This window comes from Giraffa tippelskirchi, chromosome 13 (genome assembly GCF_054371585.1).
Source record: "Giraffa tippelskirchi isolate mGirTip1 chromosome 13, T2T-mGirTip1v1.2.pri, whole genome shotgun sequence".
Lineage (NCBI taxonomy): Eukaryota > Metazoa > Chordata > Mammalia > Artiodactyla > Giraffidae > Giraffa > Giraffa tippelskirchi.
This window is the reverse complement of record NC_137287.1, coordinates 89,459,302-89,475,151: the sequence shown is the minus strand read 5'-3', so window position 1 is coordinate 89,475,151 and position 15,850 is coordinate 89,459,302. Positions and strand designations below refer to the sequence as shown.

At 50.2% G+C, this 15,850-nt stretch overlaps 1 protein-coding gene across 4 annotated transcripts in view; it reads right to left on the bottom strand.

Moving 5' to 3' along the window:
* The window catches only part of DIP2C (DIP2 acetate--CoA ligase C (putative)), a 302,006-nt gene extending 287,199 nt beyond the window's left edge, over nt 1–14,807 (bottom strand). For 2 of the 4 annotated variants that reach the window (XM_081560688.1, XM_081560689.1), the window contains exon 1: nt 14,506–14,807. In XM_081560688.1, coding sequence (XP_081416814.1) covers nt 14,506–14,590 — 85 coding nt within the window. In that variant the 5' untranslated portion in view covers nt 14,591–14,807. The remainder of the gene's footprint in view (nt 1–14,505) is intronic. The other 2 variants (XM_081560685.1, XM_081560687.1) reach the window with 1 other exon arrangement.
* Between the last annotated feature and the right edge of the window lie 1,043 nt (nt 14,808–15,850).

The following is a 15,850-nucleotide window of genomic DNA, read 5'->3' as shown; positions in this document are numbered from 1 at the left end:
TCCTCTGCATTAATGGGAAAGTGAAAGTGTTAGTTGTTCAGTTGTGTGTGACTCTGAGAAGCCATTGACTGTAGCCTGCCAGGGTCCTCTGTCCATGGGATTCTCCAGGCAAGAATAGTGGAGTAGGTAGCCATTCCCTTCTCCAGGGGATCTTCCTGACCCAAGGATCGGACCCGGATCTCCTGCATTGCCAGCAGATTCTTTACTGTCTGAGCCACCCGAGGGATAATAAATTTGAAATAAAAGTTCACACAACGCAAATGTGGATTTACATTTTCTTCAAGCTGGCCATCTTTTCACAAGTATTTCTTTTGTACCTACTGAGAAAGTTGAACATAAAGCCTAGGATGCTATTACCTATCCCCAAAACTCCCAGCATCGAGACTCAACTAGAATTTCCTACCATCTACTTCTTTTCCTTCTACTCTGACAGTCTTGTACCAAGAAATGTACAGTTAGCTCCAACTGGATGGGAAGGCCCCAAGCTCCCACAGGCTAGCCAGCTGCACTGGACTCACTTGGAGACCCACACCCTGGTCCCACCCAAGACCACTCTTCTGAAAGTGGGAGCTGGGGCAGGCAGTCAGCCTCCCAGGTAACCACAGTAAACGTCCTGCTTTCCACAGGAGAGGTCACGCAGATGGTGAAGCAGAGCCTGGCCGTCCATGGGGGCCGAGTGTCGCCACCTGTGAAAGTGTCAAGGGCAGTGACAGTAGCAGACTGGCTTTCTGCAGGTGGCCGCCGAGCATGCGGGCCACGGCCTCCCCTGTGGGGACTGGGCAGGGGGCTGGGAACAGGTGCCTAGGCTCAAGCACAGGGCCAGAGCCATTGCGCTCCCCCAGGCCCACAAGACAAAGGGACATTGTGCTCCCCCAGGAACCACCCCCACAGGCAGGTCCCCCATGATGAGCACTGGTCCCCATGCTGGAAGCAACTAGAGGGCTTGCCATGAGTACAGGCCATGAGCACAGATCCAGAGGAAAAACAGGGGGCACGGGGAGAGGAAGGACACATGCAGAACGTGAACGAGCACTCACGGGCCTCGGAAAGCCAGGAGAGGCTCCGGGGCCACAATCCCACGGGCCTCCTGCCTGAGCCCAGCCCAGCCCCACGCTTCAGCCAGAGCCAGCCAGGCGGGCAGCAGGGTCAAGACGGCACAACCAAACACAGATGCCTGGACACGACGAGGGGGCACCCAGCGGCTCCCTCCTCTGACTCAGAGCCCTCCCTGCTGCCACCACTCACTGGGCACCTGATTCCACACAGCCTTGCAGGGGCCCGTTCTCAACTATTGTTGACGGATACTGAACTTCCCACCAGCTTATGTCCTGTCTTTATAAAAACAGCTGTCACCACTCCCACAGTATCCAACACAGCTTCACTCAATAAATTGCAAATGAAATAAATGCTTAAGGAACAGAACAATTCAAAAGCTCTCATGTGGCAAAAACAGTCTCTACCCATCTTTGGAATCAAAGGTGACTGAACCAGTTATAAACACGTATGTGTGTGTGTGTATGTTTGCACCTACACACACGCAACTTCCCCCCAAGTACACACCTGCAAGGTGGTGTGGCATCTCAGCCACTTAAGAGCCCACTATATTTGGTATTAAACAGTGGACAATATGGCAAACCTGTGTGCAAGAGGGTAGCGTTAGCTTCACTCAGTCATGACTGACTCTTAGTGACCCCATGGGCTGTAGCCTGCCAGGCTCCTCTGTCCATGGGGTTTCCCAGGCAAGAATACTGGAGTGAGTTGCCATTTCCTTCTCCAGGGGATCTTCCCGACCCAGGGATTAAACTCACGTCTCCTGTATCTCCTGCATCAGCAGGCGAATTCTTTACCACTGAGCCACCAGAGGGAAGCCATGGCAAACCTATTCCACCTAAATCCCCAGAGAGTATTTTTACTGTAAAATAATTTATCTCCTTAAAATAAGTAAATATGTCCTTTAGGAACTGTAGAAATTCTACGTACAACACCAAAAACAGTATAAGCACAGCTCTCAAGGTGTGACGAAAGCCAGATGCATTTTTCAAAGAGGTCATCCAACATCCAAACTGAGCACGTCCTAATTTTCAGCTGCTGCTCAGATGAAAGTATCTTTGTTGTCCACTTGTGAGTGATAACAATACTGTAGCCGATTTCACATTTCGTATCACCCCCATGCGAGGTGCTTCCAAACAAAGGCCAGAATCCTCAGGGTCACCACAGGAGCAGAAACAATCCACAATGAAGTGACGGGGAAAGCATCTGTGTGGCAACACGTGATTTCTTATTTATAGCGCTCTGTTCATTATTTTGCATCTAACAGTGTTGACCAAGCTTGCAGAGTTTGAGTACACGGGATGGGAGGAGTAATCGGTGGGGCAGAGAGAGGTCAGCCAAACCCCACAAAAAACAATTAAAAATTTCCACAGACAGTCCATAAAACGGTGATATTCAGGTGATTGGAGGTTCATTTAGAGGTGTTTTGCTCAAAAACAAAGTCCTTTCACAGGTTACCAAAAATTGACAGCAATTAGAACCCTCTCTCCCGCACACACATCTGCGATGGGTTGGAAAGACAAAAGAACAGAAGAAGGATGGAGCGGGGATGTGGAAAGAACACAGGAAGATCAAGAAGGACTCGGAATCGAGAACAAGGTAAAAAGCAGGAACTAAACAAAGGGCACGACTATCATCTCAGAGAGTTGGTCTCAAGTTACAAATAACAACATTAATGCTTTGGTCTGAGGCTACAGCCTACCTTCTGGACTGACTCCATATCATGAAAAAATCAAAAAAAGTTAATTCACAATGCAGTGAAATGATTCAACTGTAGATAACCAAATTAACTTAATTCACTAAAAGTCTAATTGTATCATTATTAAGATTGGGTTATTATGGAGATAGCTAGCAGCTTTAGATTTAAAACAAGCTGGAAATGATCTTGTTTCCTGTAATTCTATAAGCATGGCCCAACTAGGCCAAGACTGATGGCCTTCATTGCTAACAGAACAGGTGCGATTATAAATACACAAAAATGATCTGGAGACAGAATAGTCCATGTTCTCTAAAACTTTTACCTTTACTAGTAAGGGGTTACAGGTTTTTTGACCAAGACTGGGAATTGTCCAAAAGCTGTGTTCAAACAGCCCCTCTCACAGCAAAACAGTACGACGGTACATGCACACACACTCTAGTGCCATCTTGGACACATGGATTCAAATTTCTGGTTCAAATGGGAACAATCGGGGAATGGGGAAGGTTCAAGTACTGAGAATAAAGATAATAGGTGCTCTAGAAAAGTCCTGTGACGATATCTCAAGATGGCCACATCACATAAAAATCTTACCCACATGGTCATTCCTGCCAACATTTATTTGGATTAATATTTTTATTTACATAAAAGAAAGGAAAACACATATTTGTCCTAACAAGTTCCTATAATCGCTAGATTATTTTCACAATTATGAGTAATCACTAAATAGCTTCCACTCAAGGATCTAAAAATAAGAAACAAAAGAAAGCCACAATCCCAACAACGTTATTAAGCACATTATAGTTATGAAAATAAAGGCTCTTTTTTGAAGACTACAGGTTCCTAAAATATCCTTCATGGAACTCTGTACCAGTAATGCCTGGTAACTAACTGTTACATCAGGTGAAAAACACATATCATTAGGATATGTGAAAGTAAATACGTAAAAAAAGAGAAGTCACCACACATACCAAGAAACTTGGTATCTCCTTCCAGACTCCATTTGTGAGCTGGATTCCTGGCTCACTCCATGAGGGTGATGTCCAGTCAGGGGCCAGAACTGAAGAGGCTGGTGTTGAGAGAGCTTCCAAAGCAAACCAGCCAACTGGCACCCACCACTCAGCCACGGGGCCCCAGGCAAGCTTGTTAACACGCTTCCCTCTTTGTGAGACAAACACCCTTCAAAAAAAAAGTGATCTATGTAGACACCTAATGCAGTGCTTAGCACAGGTGAGCAATCAGGGAGTAGTGCCCTGAGACATGTAAGCGTCCTCCCCCACAGACAGGTAACAAGCTCTGTTCATGCCAAAAAAGACATCACTTGGCAACATCTGATTTAAAAGTCCGAGTTATGCACTGTCCATTCCTACCGACAAGACTCCAGTTCTCTGGGGACCAAAAGTGGGTGGTTCACATCCATCAGACGTGGCCCCCATCTCTACAAGGCCTAGAGGTCATCAGATAGGCACTCCGCTTGGAAGAAAAGCACTCTGCTTAAAAGACCTAAGATTGATCGCCTTGTCAGTGATTGGTGGTGGCTTAAACATGATCGCCATCATCCCGGTTAGTAATAGGAAGCTCAGAGAGAGGTCACTCTTGTAGAGACATTGAAGAGGTTATTCCTGGAACCTCAAGTAAAATATTTTTCCAGGAAACGACACAAGAATTAACAGCATCGTCTCTTGAGCAAAACGATGAAGATTTCTGATGAACCTGATCCAGTCTCCTGATTCTAAAGGATGCTGTTCATCTTCCAAGAGAAACAGGAAAATTTCAAACATACAGAAAACAGAAGTGTATGGTGAACACCCACATGTTCATCCCCTAGATGACAGATTCAATCTTAAATATAAATTTAGAGGCAGACAGCAAAGAAAATATGCAGCGTAAGTCTCCACCCATTACAACCCTGTGCAAGGGAAAGGTGAATGGTTTCCTCTGACAGGAACAGGCTGCTGGGGAGGAGGCTGCCCGCTGCTCACCCTCCTGGGAGCCCCCCAGACTCCAGAGCTCCTGCTGCTGATCTCATAGGAGAAGATGGGGTTCCCACCCTGCTTCAGAAGAAAGCCACCCAACGGTTCAGTTAACTCGTGATGGTGGAAATGTGTCACAAAGCCAACATTCTAGTGCTCATGAGTTTCTATTCGTTTGCAGTCTCCTCATCTATACAAAGAAGCTAATGTCATTTTCCTAGAAAATATTTTCAAAGGAGTAAAAAAAATGTCAACATGAAAGCAGCTGAAAGCCTTAGGACACCATGAGATATACAAGGTTTATTTCATCTCTTCTATTCAAGAAATGCTAGTGTTCTAAATACTGCTCCCACCTCATATCATCTTTCAAGAAAAAATGACAGGGGATCCCTGGTGGTCCAGTGGTTAAGAATCCGCCTTGAAATGCAAAGGATACCAGGTCGATCCCTGGTCTGGGAAGATCTCACATGCTGCGGGTAACTAAGCCCATGCACCACAACTATAAGAGTCCATGAGCCGCAACTACTGAACCCCGTGCACTCTAGAGCCCTTGCTTCACAACAAGAGAAGCCCACACACAACGAAGAGGATCCCCTGCTTACTGCATCTGAAGAAAGTCTGCACGCAGCAACAAAGACCCATCACAACCAGAAAATAAATCTTAAAAGAGTAAGTGATAGTAGTCAGACTGCCCTACAACCCCACTGACACAGCCAGTCCACGAGTTTACTTCCTGTGCAAAGCACCTGCCACAGTCGACACTTGTCACCTGCAAAATGGCAGTCCCTCCAAGGAACCTCTGCCCACATTCCTTCCCCAAGGCTCTGTTCCTCTGCATCCATGGGAGACAGAACATTGTACAACACTTTCAGAAAGTGTGTTTTACTTAAGACACTTTCCATAAAGGAGAGATTTCATCCAGAATCCTACCTGTGTCAAATTCAACAAGTCATGAAGGAAACAAGCAAAATCAAGGTTATTTTCATCCCTGTGTCCAGAGTCAGGTCTTCCAAATAACAGGGAAGAAATTCTAAAACACCAACAGGCATTATAGATGCCTATATTATCCCTTACCAGTATAACAGCTAAATAATAATTCATCACCATATAAACAGAGGCAGAATCCTACTTTCTTTTCATATTAATTTATGTACAAGTAACAGAAATTCTTAAAGTCTGGACTCTGGTATCAACAGCAAAACGACTCCAAGTGCTATTTCTCATTTGGTCCAAGTCAATTTTGGGCTTGGTGGAGGAGGACTAGCCCCACTGTTTGCAGTAAGACTGTATTCACTTGAGCTAACAGCAAGATGAAACAACAAAACCACCCAAACACCAAATCTCATGTTGACAGAATGTCCCTACAGGACACAGCACTGCAACAGTAAAGTGTGGGCCTGAGATACATTACAATGTACATAGTAACAGAGTTTCCACCCTGACAAGTTGATTTTTCCTTGGATTTAAATAGGTGTTTTTTAATGACTTAAGTTTAGTGGAATTGCACCCTTGCTTAAACAGCTCCTTGAAGATTACCTTATGGGCTTCCCATGTGGCTCAGGGGTAAAGAATCCACCTGCAATGCAGGAGATGCAGGAGACCTGGGTTCAATCCCTGGGTCATGAAGATCCCCTGGAGGAGGGCATGGCAACGGACTCCAATATTCTTGCCTGGAGAATCCCATGGAAAGAGGAGTCTGATGGGCTCCAGTCCACGGGGAGGAAAAGAGTAGGAAGAAACAGAGCACACATCCATACACAGCTCCATCTTATTACCTGGTGTTACTCAAGTATTAGCAGTTATTATACATAATTTTGGGTTGGGAGAAGGGAAAGGCTTACCCACTCCAGTATTCTGGCCTGGAGAATTCCATGGACTGTATAGTCCACGGGGTCACAGAGAGTCAGACACAACTGAGAGACTTAAACACATACACACAAGTTCATGGCAGGGGGGCGGGGGAGGCACTTCAGACTATCTCCAGTTTTTATTTTAAAAGAACTATCTTAGGTTTCACTGAAGCACCAAGGCTCCCTGGTGGTCCAGTGGTTAAGAATCTGCCTCCAAAGCAGGGGACACGGGTTCAATCCCTGGTTCAGGAAGATCCCACATGCCCACATCCCAGCTAAGCCTGCACGCCCTAGAGCCCGTGCTCCACAACCATAGAAGCCACTGTAGCGAGAAGCCCATGCACCACAACCAGAGAAAGCCTGCAGGCAGCAACAACGACCTAGCACAGCCAGAAAGGAAGAGAGAAGCAGCTTATAAAAACTGATGAGAAGAGCCCACTCATACTCACAAACCCACACGGAACCACCGACATAACCGCCAGGTGACTGTAAAGGGTAAAAGTCCAGGATCTGTCGTGAGTGCTGGGCGGGGGGTGGGGGTGGGGCCCAGTGAGCCCCAGGGTCATGGCCACAGCGAGCCTGACTCTGACTTGGCCTCTCAGAGCTGCCCGGCTCACGCAGCCCCACCTGTGTGGTCCGGTAGTGGCACGCACGTCCTCTGTCTTGGGAAACGAGGAGAAGCTAGTTCACCTCTCCACATGCACTCCAGGAGGAAGATTCCAGAGTCAGGGCCGGTGGAGGTCAGCCCCACCTCCACGAGGCAGAGATCCACATGTGGTCCTGGAGTCAATGACTGTGACCTAACAGGTCATCCTTGCCAGACACACATGGGCTGGCATCTGACCTAGGACACCCTTCCCTTACTTTTCTCTTGAAAAGTAAAAGGGTTGAAAAGGATGTTTCCAGGGGTATTGACACAAAGAGTCCACCAGAAAGGAAGATTTATCATTAAAAAAAAAAAAAAAAAGAGGCCTCACAGCTCTGAAGCTGCCCCAGGCAGGTAAGTGCCCAAGCAGCAACTATTAAGAGACGCCCTCCCCACCCCACACTCCCCACCCACACTGGGCCCCCTGCTTTTCTCCCAGGGCTGCTCTCACAATCCCTGTAACTCAAACCACAGAGATAAAGGTGGGGCTGGGAAACCCTGTCCCAGTGACAGCACCTCGGGGGAACTGCGGGGCTGGATGTTTACGGAGCAGACACTGTGACTGTCTCACTGATCCCCACAACTGTCCCGAAGGCAGGGTTCTTAACCCGATCTGACAGCCGGGGACACCCTCCCCACACAGGAAGATCTGGAGGAAGACTCCGCAGAGGACACACATGAGAATTCTCAAGATCTGCACACAAATCTCCACAAATAAAAGACTTAGAAAAAGACCCAAAGAGGCTTGGGAAGCACAGAAGGTCACCCACAAGTGCCCCCTCCACTAAATCCAGCCCCCGAGACCGATGGCTCCGGGATGAACCCATCCTTCCTAACGTGTCTGGCCAACTCAGATTTCACCCGTTCCGGACGCTGACACCATCGGGCTTTGCTACCGCTCTCACCCTCTATGGAGGTGAGATCTTGTAGATACAGATCTTGTCAACCGTGTCATCGTGACACTGACATAACCCGATGTGCTCTAGTTGCAACAAAGCACATAATCTTTACTTACATTACTGTACTCATAAAGACCTAGAAACTTCTGATAAGGTTAATTAACAGCACAGTTTACATTTCTCTTCTCATTTCAGGTAAACTGTCCGGGAAGTGTCAGCTGGAGCCACACACACCACCCCCCTTCACTGGAGCCACACCCCCCGCATCTTCTCGGGGATGTAACACTTGGGCCAGAAACGGGACAGGGCTCTAAGTGGGTGCTCATGATTTTCCCGAGTGAAGAAGTCCTGACAGGAGGCTCTGCCAACAGAAAAGAACAGCCAAAACAAAGCCACGAAGGCAGGATTAAGACCAGGCAGCACGGAAACTGGGATGGGTGGGTCCCTCCCCACTAACAGGACGTTTCATAAATGCCTGACACATGGCGAGCTACACTGGTAAGACACGTGGTCAGGACACGAGAGACTGCTTGTGGTTTTCGGAGAAAGCGTCTCTGCCCAGCACCGAGCAGCCACAGGGAAGTCAGATGCATGAACTACCTCCCTCCTCGGCCAGAGGCTCAGACCTGAGTCTGGGGGTATGAACCAGCCCACACTGAACAGGGCCCATATTTACATATGAATTCTTTACTTCATAATTTTAAAATGTTATAGTAGTCCTATAACAAAAAAATAGAAAAATACCTGACTTGACTAACCAGATAATTCAGTAAAAAAAATCCTAATTGTGCTTAATTGCAGACAAGTATGCAAGGAATTGCTGTCTCTGGTACCGACAGAACTGGTTTGGATCTGGCTGGCAGTCTTCAGTCTTTTCATGGGGACACAGAAAGTTTCCAACCTAATAAGCAAAAAAATATGATTTAAAAACCAGCAACCCAGAAGAAAAAAGTCTGTTTAACACTCAAGACTGCTTCCATGCTCACTATCTTGGGTCTTTCTTCCCCTGACTTCTCACATCTATCGCACAAAATGCTTGGTAAAGAAGGATCTCGATTTGTGATTCTCAGAGCACATTTCATTTTGCACAATATTCAGCAGCAGCTAAACTAAAGAGCCACCTCCCCAGCCCCCTCCCCCAAAAGAAAGCTGCTTGTTGTCATGTTGACTTTACAGCCCAACATCTCAGCCCTTCCCCACTTTACTGGTCTTAAGTGCTTATGAACATTAACACCGCATTGAGTCCTGAAGAAAGGGCCATATATATACAAACCCCACTCCTGTGTTCTCACATATGAATTCCCACCTAAGTCTCCCCTTCGAGAGCGGTATGTATCATCATCACCAACAAATTGATGCAACTGCTGCTTCTGAGATGTCACAAGCTTTTGACCCTTTCAGCAGAAATAAAGGTGCACAGGCAATGACAGCAGGTGACCTTTGTAGTGGGCACAGATTGAGAAGAAGGAAAATCAACACTGGCAACCTTGAAAGTAGAGGCATACAGACGAAGAGATTGGAGGACGGGAACCGTCAACAGTGGCCAGAGCCCATTGTGTTACCCAAGGTGCCTTCCATGTTACATCAGATGAAGTGTCCCCTGTTCCAGGAAAAACACTGATGTGCAAAACCTAGCCAATACCTGCAGGCAAGCACCTGATTTTAGGAAGATGCCTGAGTAATTATGAGAACCTTAATACGACTAGGATTTGAACTGGTGAGTCAGTCCATATACATGACATCAAAACGAATATTATCCAATACATTCTCTCTGCAATTCAGAAGAATGCTACAACTCATCCCATAAATCACAGCTTAAAAAAAAAAAAAAATCAGCTCTAAAAAAAGAGACTTCTCATTTGAAAAAGGCTGGGAGGAGGAAGGCAAAAAGTGACTCATAACATCCAACAGCTTGTAGCCTCCAAACCATAACAAGAATATAAAGCCAGTGGGCCCAGAATGAAACAAAATAGTTACTGTTACAGCTGTGACCTCAGGGCATTCAGTTCTAAGTGTGACTACAGCACCATAAATACCTTCTGAGCACTGGGATCAACCTTACACATTAGGGCCTTGAATGTGTGCCTTTACCTTCCCAGCTAAATCTGACATCTATATTTATTCATCAAGAAAAGAACATTCAAATGTAACAATTTTCATAACTCTGAACAACTCTTAAAACTCAAGTCCACACATTTCACATCCCACCCATATCAATGCTGCCATTTTGTAAATATCTGTAATTCAGGTAACAATCTTTTATTTTTGATTTATCAAGCCAAGGACTCCAGCTCCCAGGGGCAGCACTGACATGCCGCCCCAGAGGTAATAGGCTTTACTAACTGCATGAGGACTGACTGCAGGTACAGTAGCTCAGCTGTCACTCCCTGAATCTGCACCCCCTTCCCTCCTCCCCTCCCAGTGACAAGTTATCAGTGAGACTCTGGAAGAAAACATCTTTTTCACACACTTGTTTTCCAGAGCCCACTGTTTCCTTTCAATGAGGAGAACGTTTGGATTGCATGAGAGACAGTGGTCTCCTTTCCCCATACGTGGAAGGTGCTCCCAGACTTCAGCTCGGGGGGCGGCCAGCTCTGCAGTCACAGGTACCACCAAGAACAGCGGCCAGCTCTGCAGTCACAGGTACCACCAAGAACAGCTGGGGGCTGCAGGGGACACAGTTCAGGCTGCAGAGCTAGGTGTATCTGCCATTGTGTGCTGGCAGCCCTGAAGATGCCTGCCCCCCAACCTACAAACCTTCCAACTGGCCATCTCTTTAAGATTTTACTCTGGTGACAGGATTATGCCAGCTGCATGTGAACTACTCACGTGTAACTTAAAAAAAGACATTCCTTGACCAGTACAATGAACTGATAGCACCCACCACCTCCCTTGGGCAGTTTCGCACTTACCAGAAAATGTTAAGTTGGAATCCATTAACATAACTGCTAGTTGCAGGAATTCAGGACCTTACAGACTGAGTAACTCCCATAAGCAAGAGTTAGGAAGTCAGTAGGCGCACTCACAATTAAAAACCGCAAAATATAAAGCTAACAGACATCTCTTCTGCAAACATCACAGTTTTCACAGGCTGTATCACAAGGCAATTTCCCAGAGTCTACCAAAATAAGAATGCAACCATTGCTGAAAGAGTGGGATGAGATCGTCTAGATCTGCAAGTCCAGGGTATGCACAGCCCAGGACACAAACCATCAGTTAACAGAGAAATGTATTGCCGAACTTCAATCAACAGCTATTTGTTTAGTAAGACATGAGTCTGCCTTTACTGAGAAATTTTCTCTTTCTGCTCTGCTTTGCTGGTGTTTCCATTTAAAGTTTTCCTTTAAGCCAAATAATGTTTATTCACATATTACCTACTTAGTGGTCCTCTTAAAGCCAAAGAGAAAAATGCATGATTCCAAAAGGCAAGAATGAAGGGAAAGGGAGGGGAGGAGAGGGAAGAAAAAAATGATTCAGGGAAAATTGTGTGGGAAAAAGAGCCTCCACCACCCCCACCTGGCCCCCAGCGACCAGCCAGCTCACCAGCTTCCTCTCCATCTCACATTCAGCGCCAAGCATCCTCCTGGCCCCACAAGACTCCCCCAGATGCACGGATCAGAGGCCTCTCCCCACAGAGAGCTCCTGTTCTTTGCTGGCACCAGTTCTTCGGGGAGAGGAGCCCAGCGTCCCGAGGGGAAGCACCGGACAGCAACAGACAGTGGAAAGAAAAGAGGCGGCAACCAGCAGGGCAGGAAAGTGGAAATCTGAGTTCCGCAGCCAAGAAGTCAATCTGCAACCCTGCACCCAACAGTGACCCATAAAACAGAACATTAGTGTCTGTAACAGCACAGCAGACAGGGCAAATCAAAGCTGGACCAGCATCTACTGATCTAGATTATACACAACCATTAGCTGCTGGCAGGCCACGTAGGAACATTGAGAGAATAGCCTACTCTGGTTTTTCAGCCTACATTATGTGCTGAAAACAGAACTGCTTTCCATGCTCCTCTGTAAGAACTGAGTGCTAAAAAGTCCACACACGTTTCCACAGTATTTTCTAACCTTTTAATAAAATGTTGACTAACTTAAAGAATTCTCTCCATATGAATCTTGATTGAAGATAAATATGAAAGCAATACTCTCAATTCAGCATTAAAAGTTGTTTTAACTTTTCACTTTGCAAGTGGCTATAGTGGGGGATTTTTTAAGTTCCAAAATGTAAAGAGACAAGAATTTCTGATCCTTTCATTCTTTGGTTTCTGGTAAACAATACTGAAAAGCAAATTGATTCATCTAGTTTAAGCCAGTAAAACTATACTACATGGTCACAAGACACAAAATTCAAAATGACCTTAAAGAGAGACCCAATCAACCCAATGCAGACAACACAAGTCAAAGATGACACAGCTAAAGGAGGAGTAGGGGGATGGCTGATGCTGGGCAGTCAGAGCAACAACCCTCTCCTCTCGGGTGTTCCAGCCAGGCCTAGGGAGGTTTAGAGAGGGAGAAACAATAATGTGATTCCCGCATGCAAACACACGCCCTTTCCTCTGTCCTGACACTCAATAAGAAACTCATTAAACCCTTTTTAAAATCTGCAGGGACACAGGGTATTCACAGAGAACCAGGCTGAGCACATGCTTTGCCATCCTCTGGGCAACAGGGACACAGTCTAGGAGTGACTGAGGGTGATTGGTAACTGCCACCTAGCAAGTGAGTGTGTTCTGTCCACATTCACACCAGCCACTCCCACCACTCACCACACACTGTCCCAGACACGCAGAAGCAAGGTGAGCCCAGCCCAGGCTGACTGATTCCGCCCAGGCGGAGGGATTCTGGTCAGTTCAGATGGCTGCCCACTTAGCCAGCGCAGGGGTGTATTGACACAACATCAGGATGAGGCAGATAGAGCAGAAGAGCTTGTTTGGAGATAAGGCAGGAAGGATAGGGTGTTGTAAACAGCACAGCTGTGGTGCAGAGCTGTGGGGGGCAGGGGGCAGGAGAGAAGAACCCATGTGAGCAGTGATGAAGCCAAAGAACTTGGGCAAATATTCTCTAGTGGGTCCTGAGCCCCTCCAAGACACCTGTCCACACAGAACTCCTTACCCACCAGTGTGGACTAAGCTCTGCACTGAGGTCCAGCAGTGCCTGCAGCCCCTTCAGCCCGTCAGACAGTGGCTGCTGAGCAGAGTCCAGGAAACATCTCCTGTGGGACAGCTGAGCATCACAGAGCCCCACAGAATCCTGAACATGAAACAGACGCCTTCCAGAGGGCGCCATCTGAAGAGGCACCTCACCCAGGCCCCCACCTTTACCACCTACTTCTCCCCGAAAGTGTTAAAAGGGAAAACATCAGGTCAACACCAGTTTCTCCCAGCTGATGAAAACTGGCACCAATGAATCTACTTTCTGGCTGCCAGCCCCACAAAACCGTTACACACACACACACACACACACACACACACGAGTTCACTATTAAATTGCTCCAAATATAAATTTGAGAGGACACGAACTCTCTCCACCCCGAGTGTATCAGTGGCCTTCCCAGGGTGAGCCGGGTGAATTCTAAATCTACAGTCAACATTCAACATTTCAGAACTTTAGTGGGTTTTATAAAAAGACATAGCAAACCCCGATCTAAAACTTGTGACAGCTGAGCACATGATCCCGGCCTTAAGAGAAAATAGGAAACCGTATATAACACTCCATGAAATCACTGTAGCGAATCTGTCACAAATTGGAAGCGTGAGCCGCTGGGAACGCGGCACAGACCCGGCCTGAGGGAGGGGGCTCTCCAGTTCCAGCCAACCTTCGCGTCCAGCGCACGGGAACAATAGAGGTGCTGCCCGGTCCAGGCCGGACGCCGCGGACCCTGCGGTCAGACCCTCAAGTCCAACGACAAGTTTCGCATTAGAACCAGGCCCGCGGCGCCTCAGGCCCCGCGTCGCGGAACCGCCCCCGGCCCGGCTGCGGTGGGCAGCGCTCGGACGCGCACCAAGGACACTGCCCGGTCCACCAGGCCGCGCGCGAGGCCGCCCGGGCCCGCGGCCCACCCTGCGTCCCCGGCCCGCGGCCCGTCCTGCGGCCCCGGCGGCGCCCCCGGCCCGCGTCGCGCCCTGAGTCCCTGGCCTGCGGCCCGTCCTGCGCCCCAAGCCCCGGGCCCGTCCTGAGCCCGCGGCGCGAGACTCGCCCTGCGCCCCAAGCCACGGGCCCGCCCTGCGCCCCAGGCCCCGTCCGGCCCCCCAGAACCCCCAGGACCGCCGGCCCCCGGCGCCGGGGCCGCGGCGGACCACGCAGAGCCGCAGGGCGGGGGCCGCTCTCGCCCTGCGCCGGGACTCCCGCCCGCCCGGGCCCCGTGACAGCGCGGCCGGCCGAGCGCCGGGCCTGTTACCTTCCGACAGCTCCAGCTCCAGCTCGGCCAGCCGGGCGCGCACCTCCAGGGGCAGCGCCATGCCCTCCAGGCTGCGGTCCGCCATGCTCGCGCCGCCCCCGCCCGCGCCGGCCTCCCTTTGTTCCAGGCCGCGGTCTCGCCGCTCCTCGCGCCCCGCGGACCCGCACCGAGCGGCGGCAGGCCGGGCGGCGGCGCAGCGCGCTCCTCCCCGGCGCCTCCCCCGCGCGCCCCGGCTCGCCGGCCCCGCGCCCGCGCCCCCGGCCCGCCCGGAGCGCGCCCGCCCCGCTGCACCGGCGGCTCCGCGGCGCGCGCGCGAGGCGAGGGCGCGCACGGGGGCGGGGCGGGGCGCGCGCACATACATGGGGCGGGGGGCGCGCGCGACGGGGGGCGGAGCGCGCTCCCGGGGCCCGGGCCCGGGCGCGCGCACCAGCGCAGCGGGCCTCCCCGCCCAGCCCAGCCCCCGCCCTCCCCCGGCCCGAGGCAGAAAATGACGGGCTGGAGCCCCGGCCTCTGCGTTCCTGGTCTTTGCGGGCTGATTTTTTTTTTTTTTTTAAATAAATGAGCCTGTGGGTTGGGGACAGGGGCCGTGGAAAGAGGACCGGGTTGGAAGTTCCTAACTCCCGCAGCTGTAGGCCCTGGGGCCACAGTCAGGGACTCGGCCTCGGCTCAGGCCCCACCGTGAGGCCGAGGAGGGTGGGGTGTCCCCGATCCCCACGTGCGCGGGCAGCCCGCGCGCACGCACGCCCCCAGCGCGTCCTCTCCCGGGCCCCCCGTTCCCGGCAGGTCGCCCGTCTCTCCCGCTGCCACCGCAGCGCTGTCACCTCTCGGGCGTCAGCAGTCTGGGCCTCCAGTCCTGGCCGTCTGGGGCGGCCAGCTCACCCCTCCTACTGTCCACCTGAATAACCTCGCCCAGACGCCCCCAAACCCCGAATCCGCACACCAGCCCCTCCTCCTGGCTTCTGGTGGCTTCCACCGTTCTCCCAGGGAGCGAGGCTGGGAAGAGTCCGGGGTCTGTCCTCCTGGTCTCCGCGCAGCCTCTGCTCCCTGGGCCCCTCGAGGCTCACGCGGGTCACTGTCACCCGGCTCCCCTCCCACAGTTCAGCCCCTCCCGCAGACCCGGGTCATCCTCATGGCCTCCTGGTGGTTCCCCCACTGCCAACCGCTTGACCCTGTGGCTCAGGAGTGACCTAAGTTGGCTCCAGAGAAACAGTGGCATTTCAGTGGCATTTATTCCCTTTCAAAAATAGGCAATTCAGTACTTCCTGTGCTGTCCACTGAATACACATCCACCCTCTGATCGGACACTCCAGTCCCTCCACCACCTGGCCACAACCACCCCCCCACA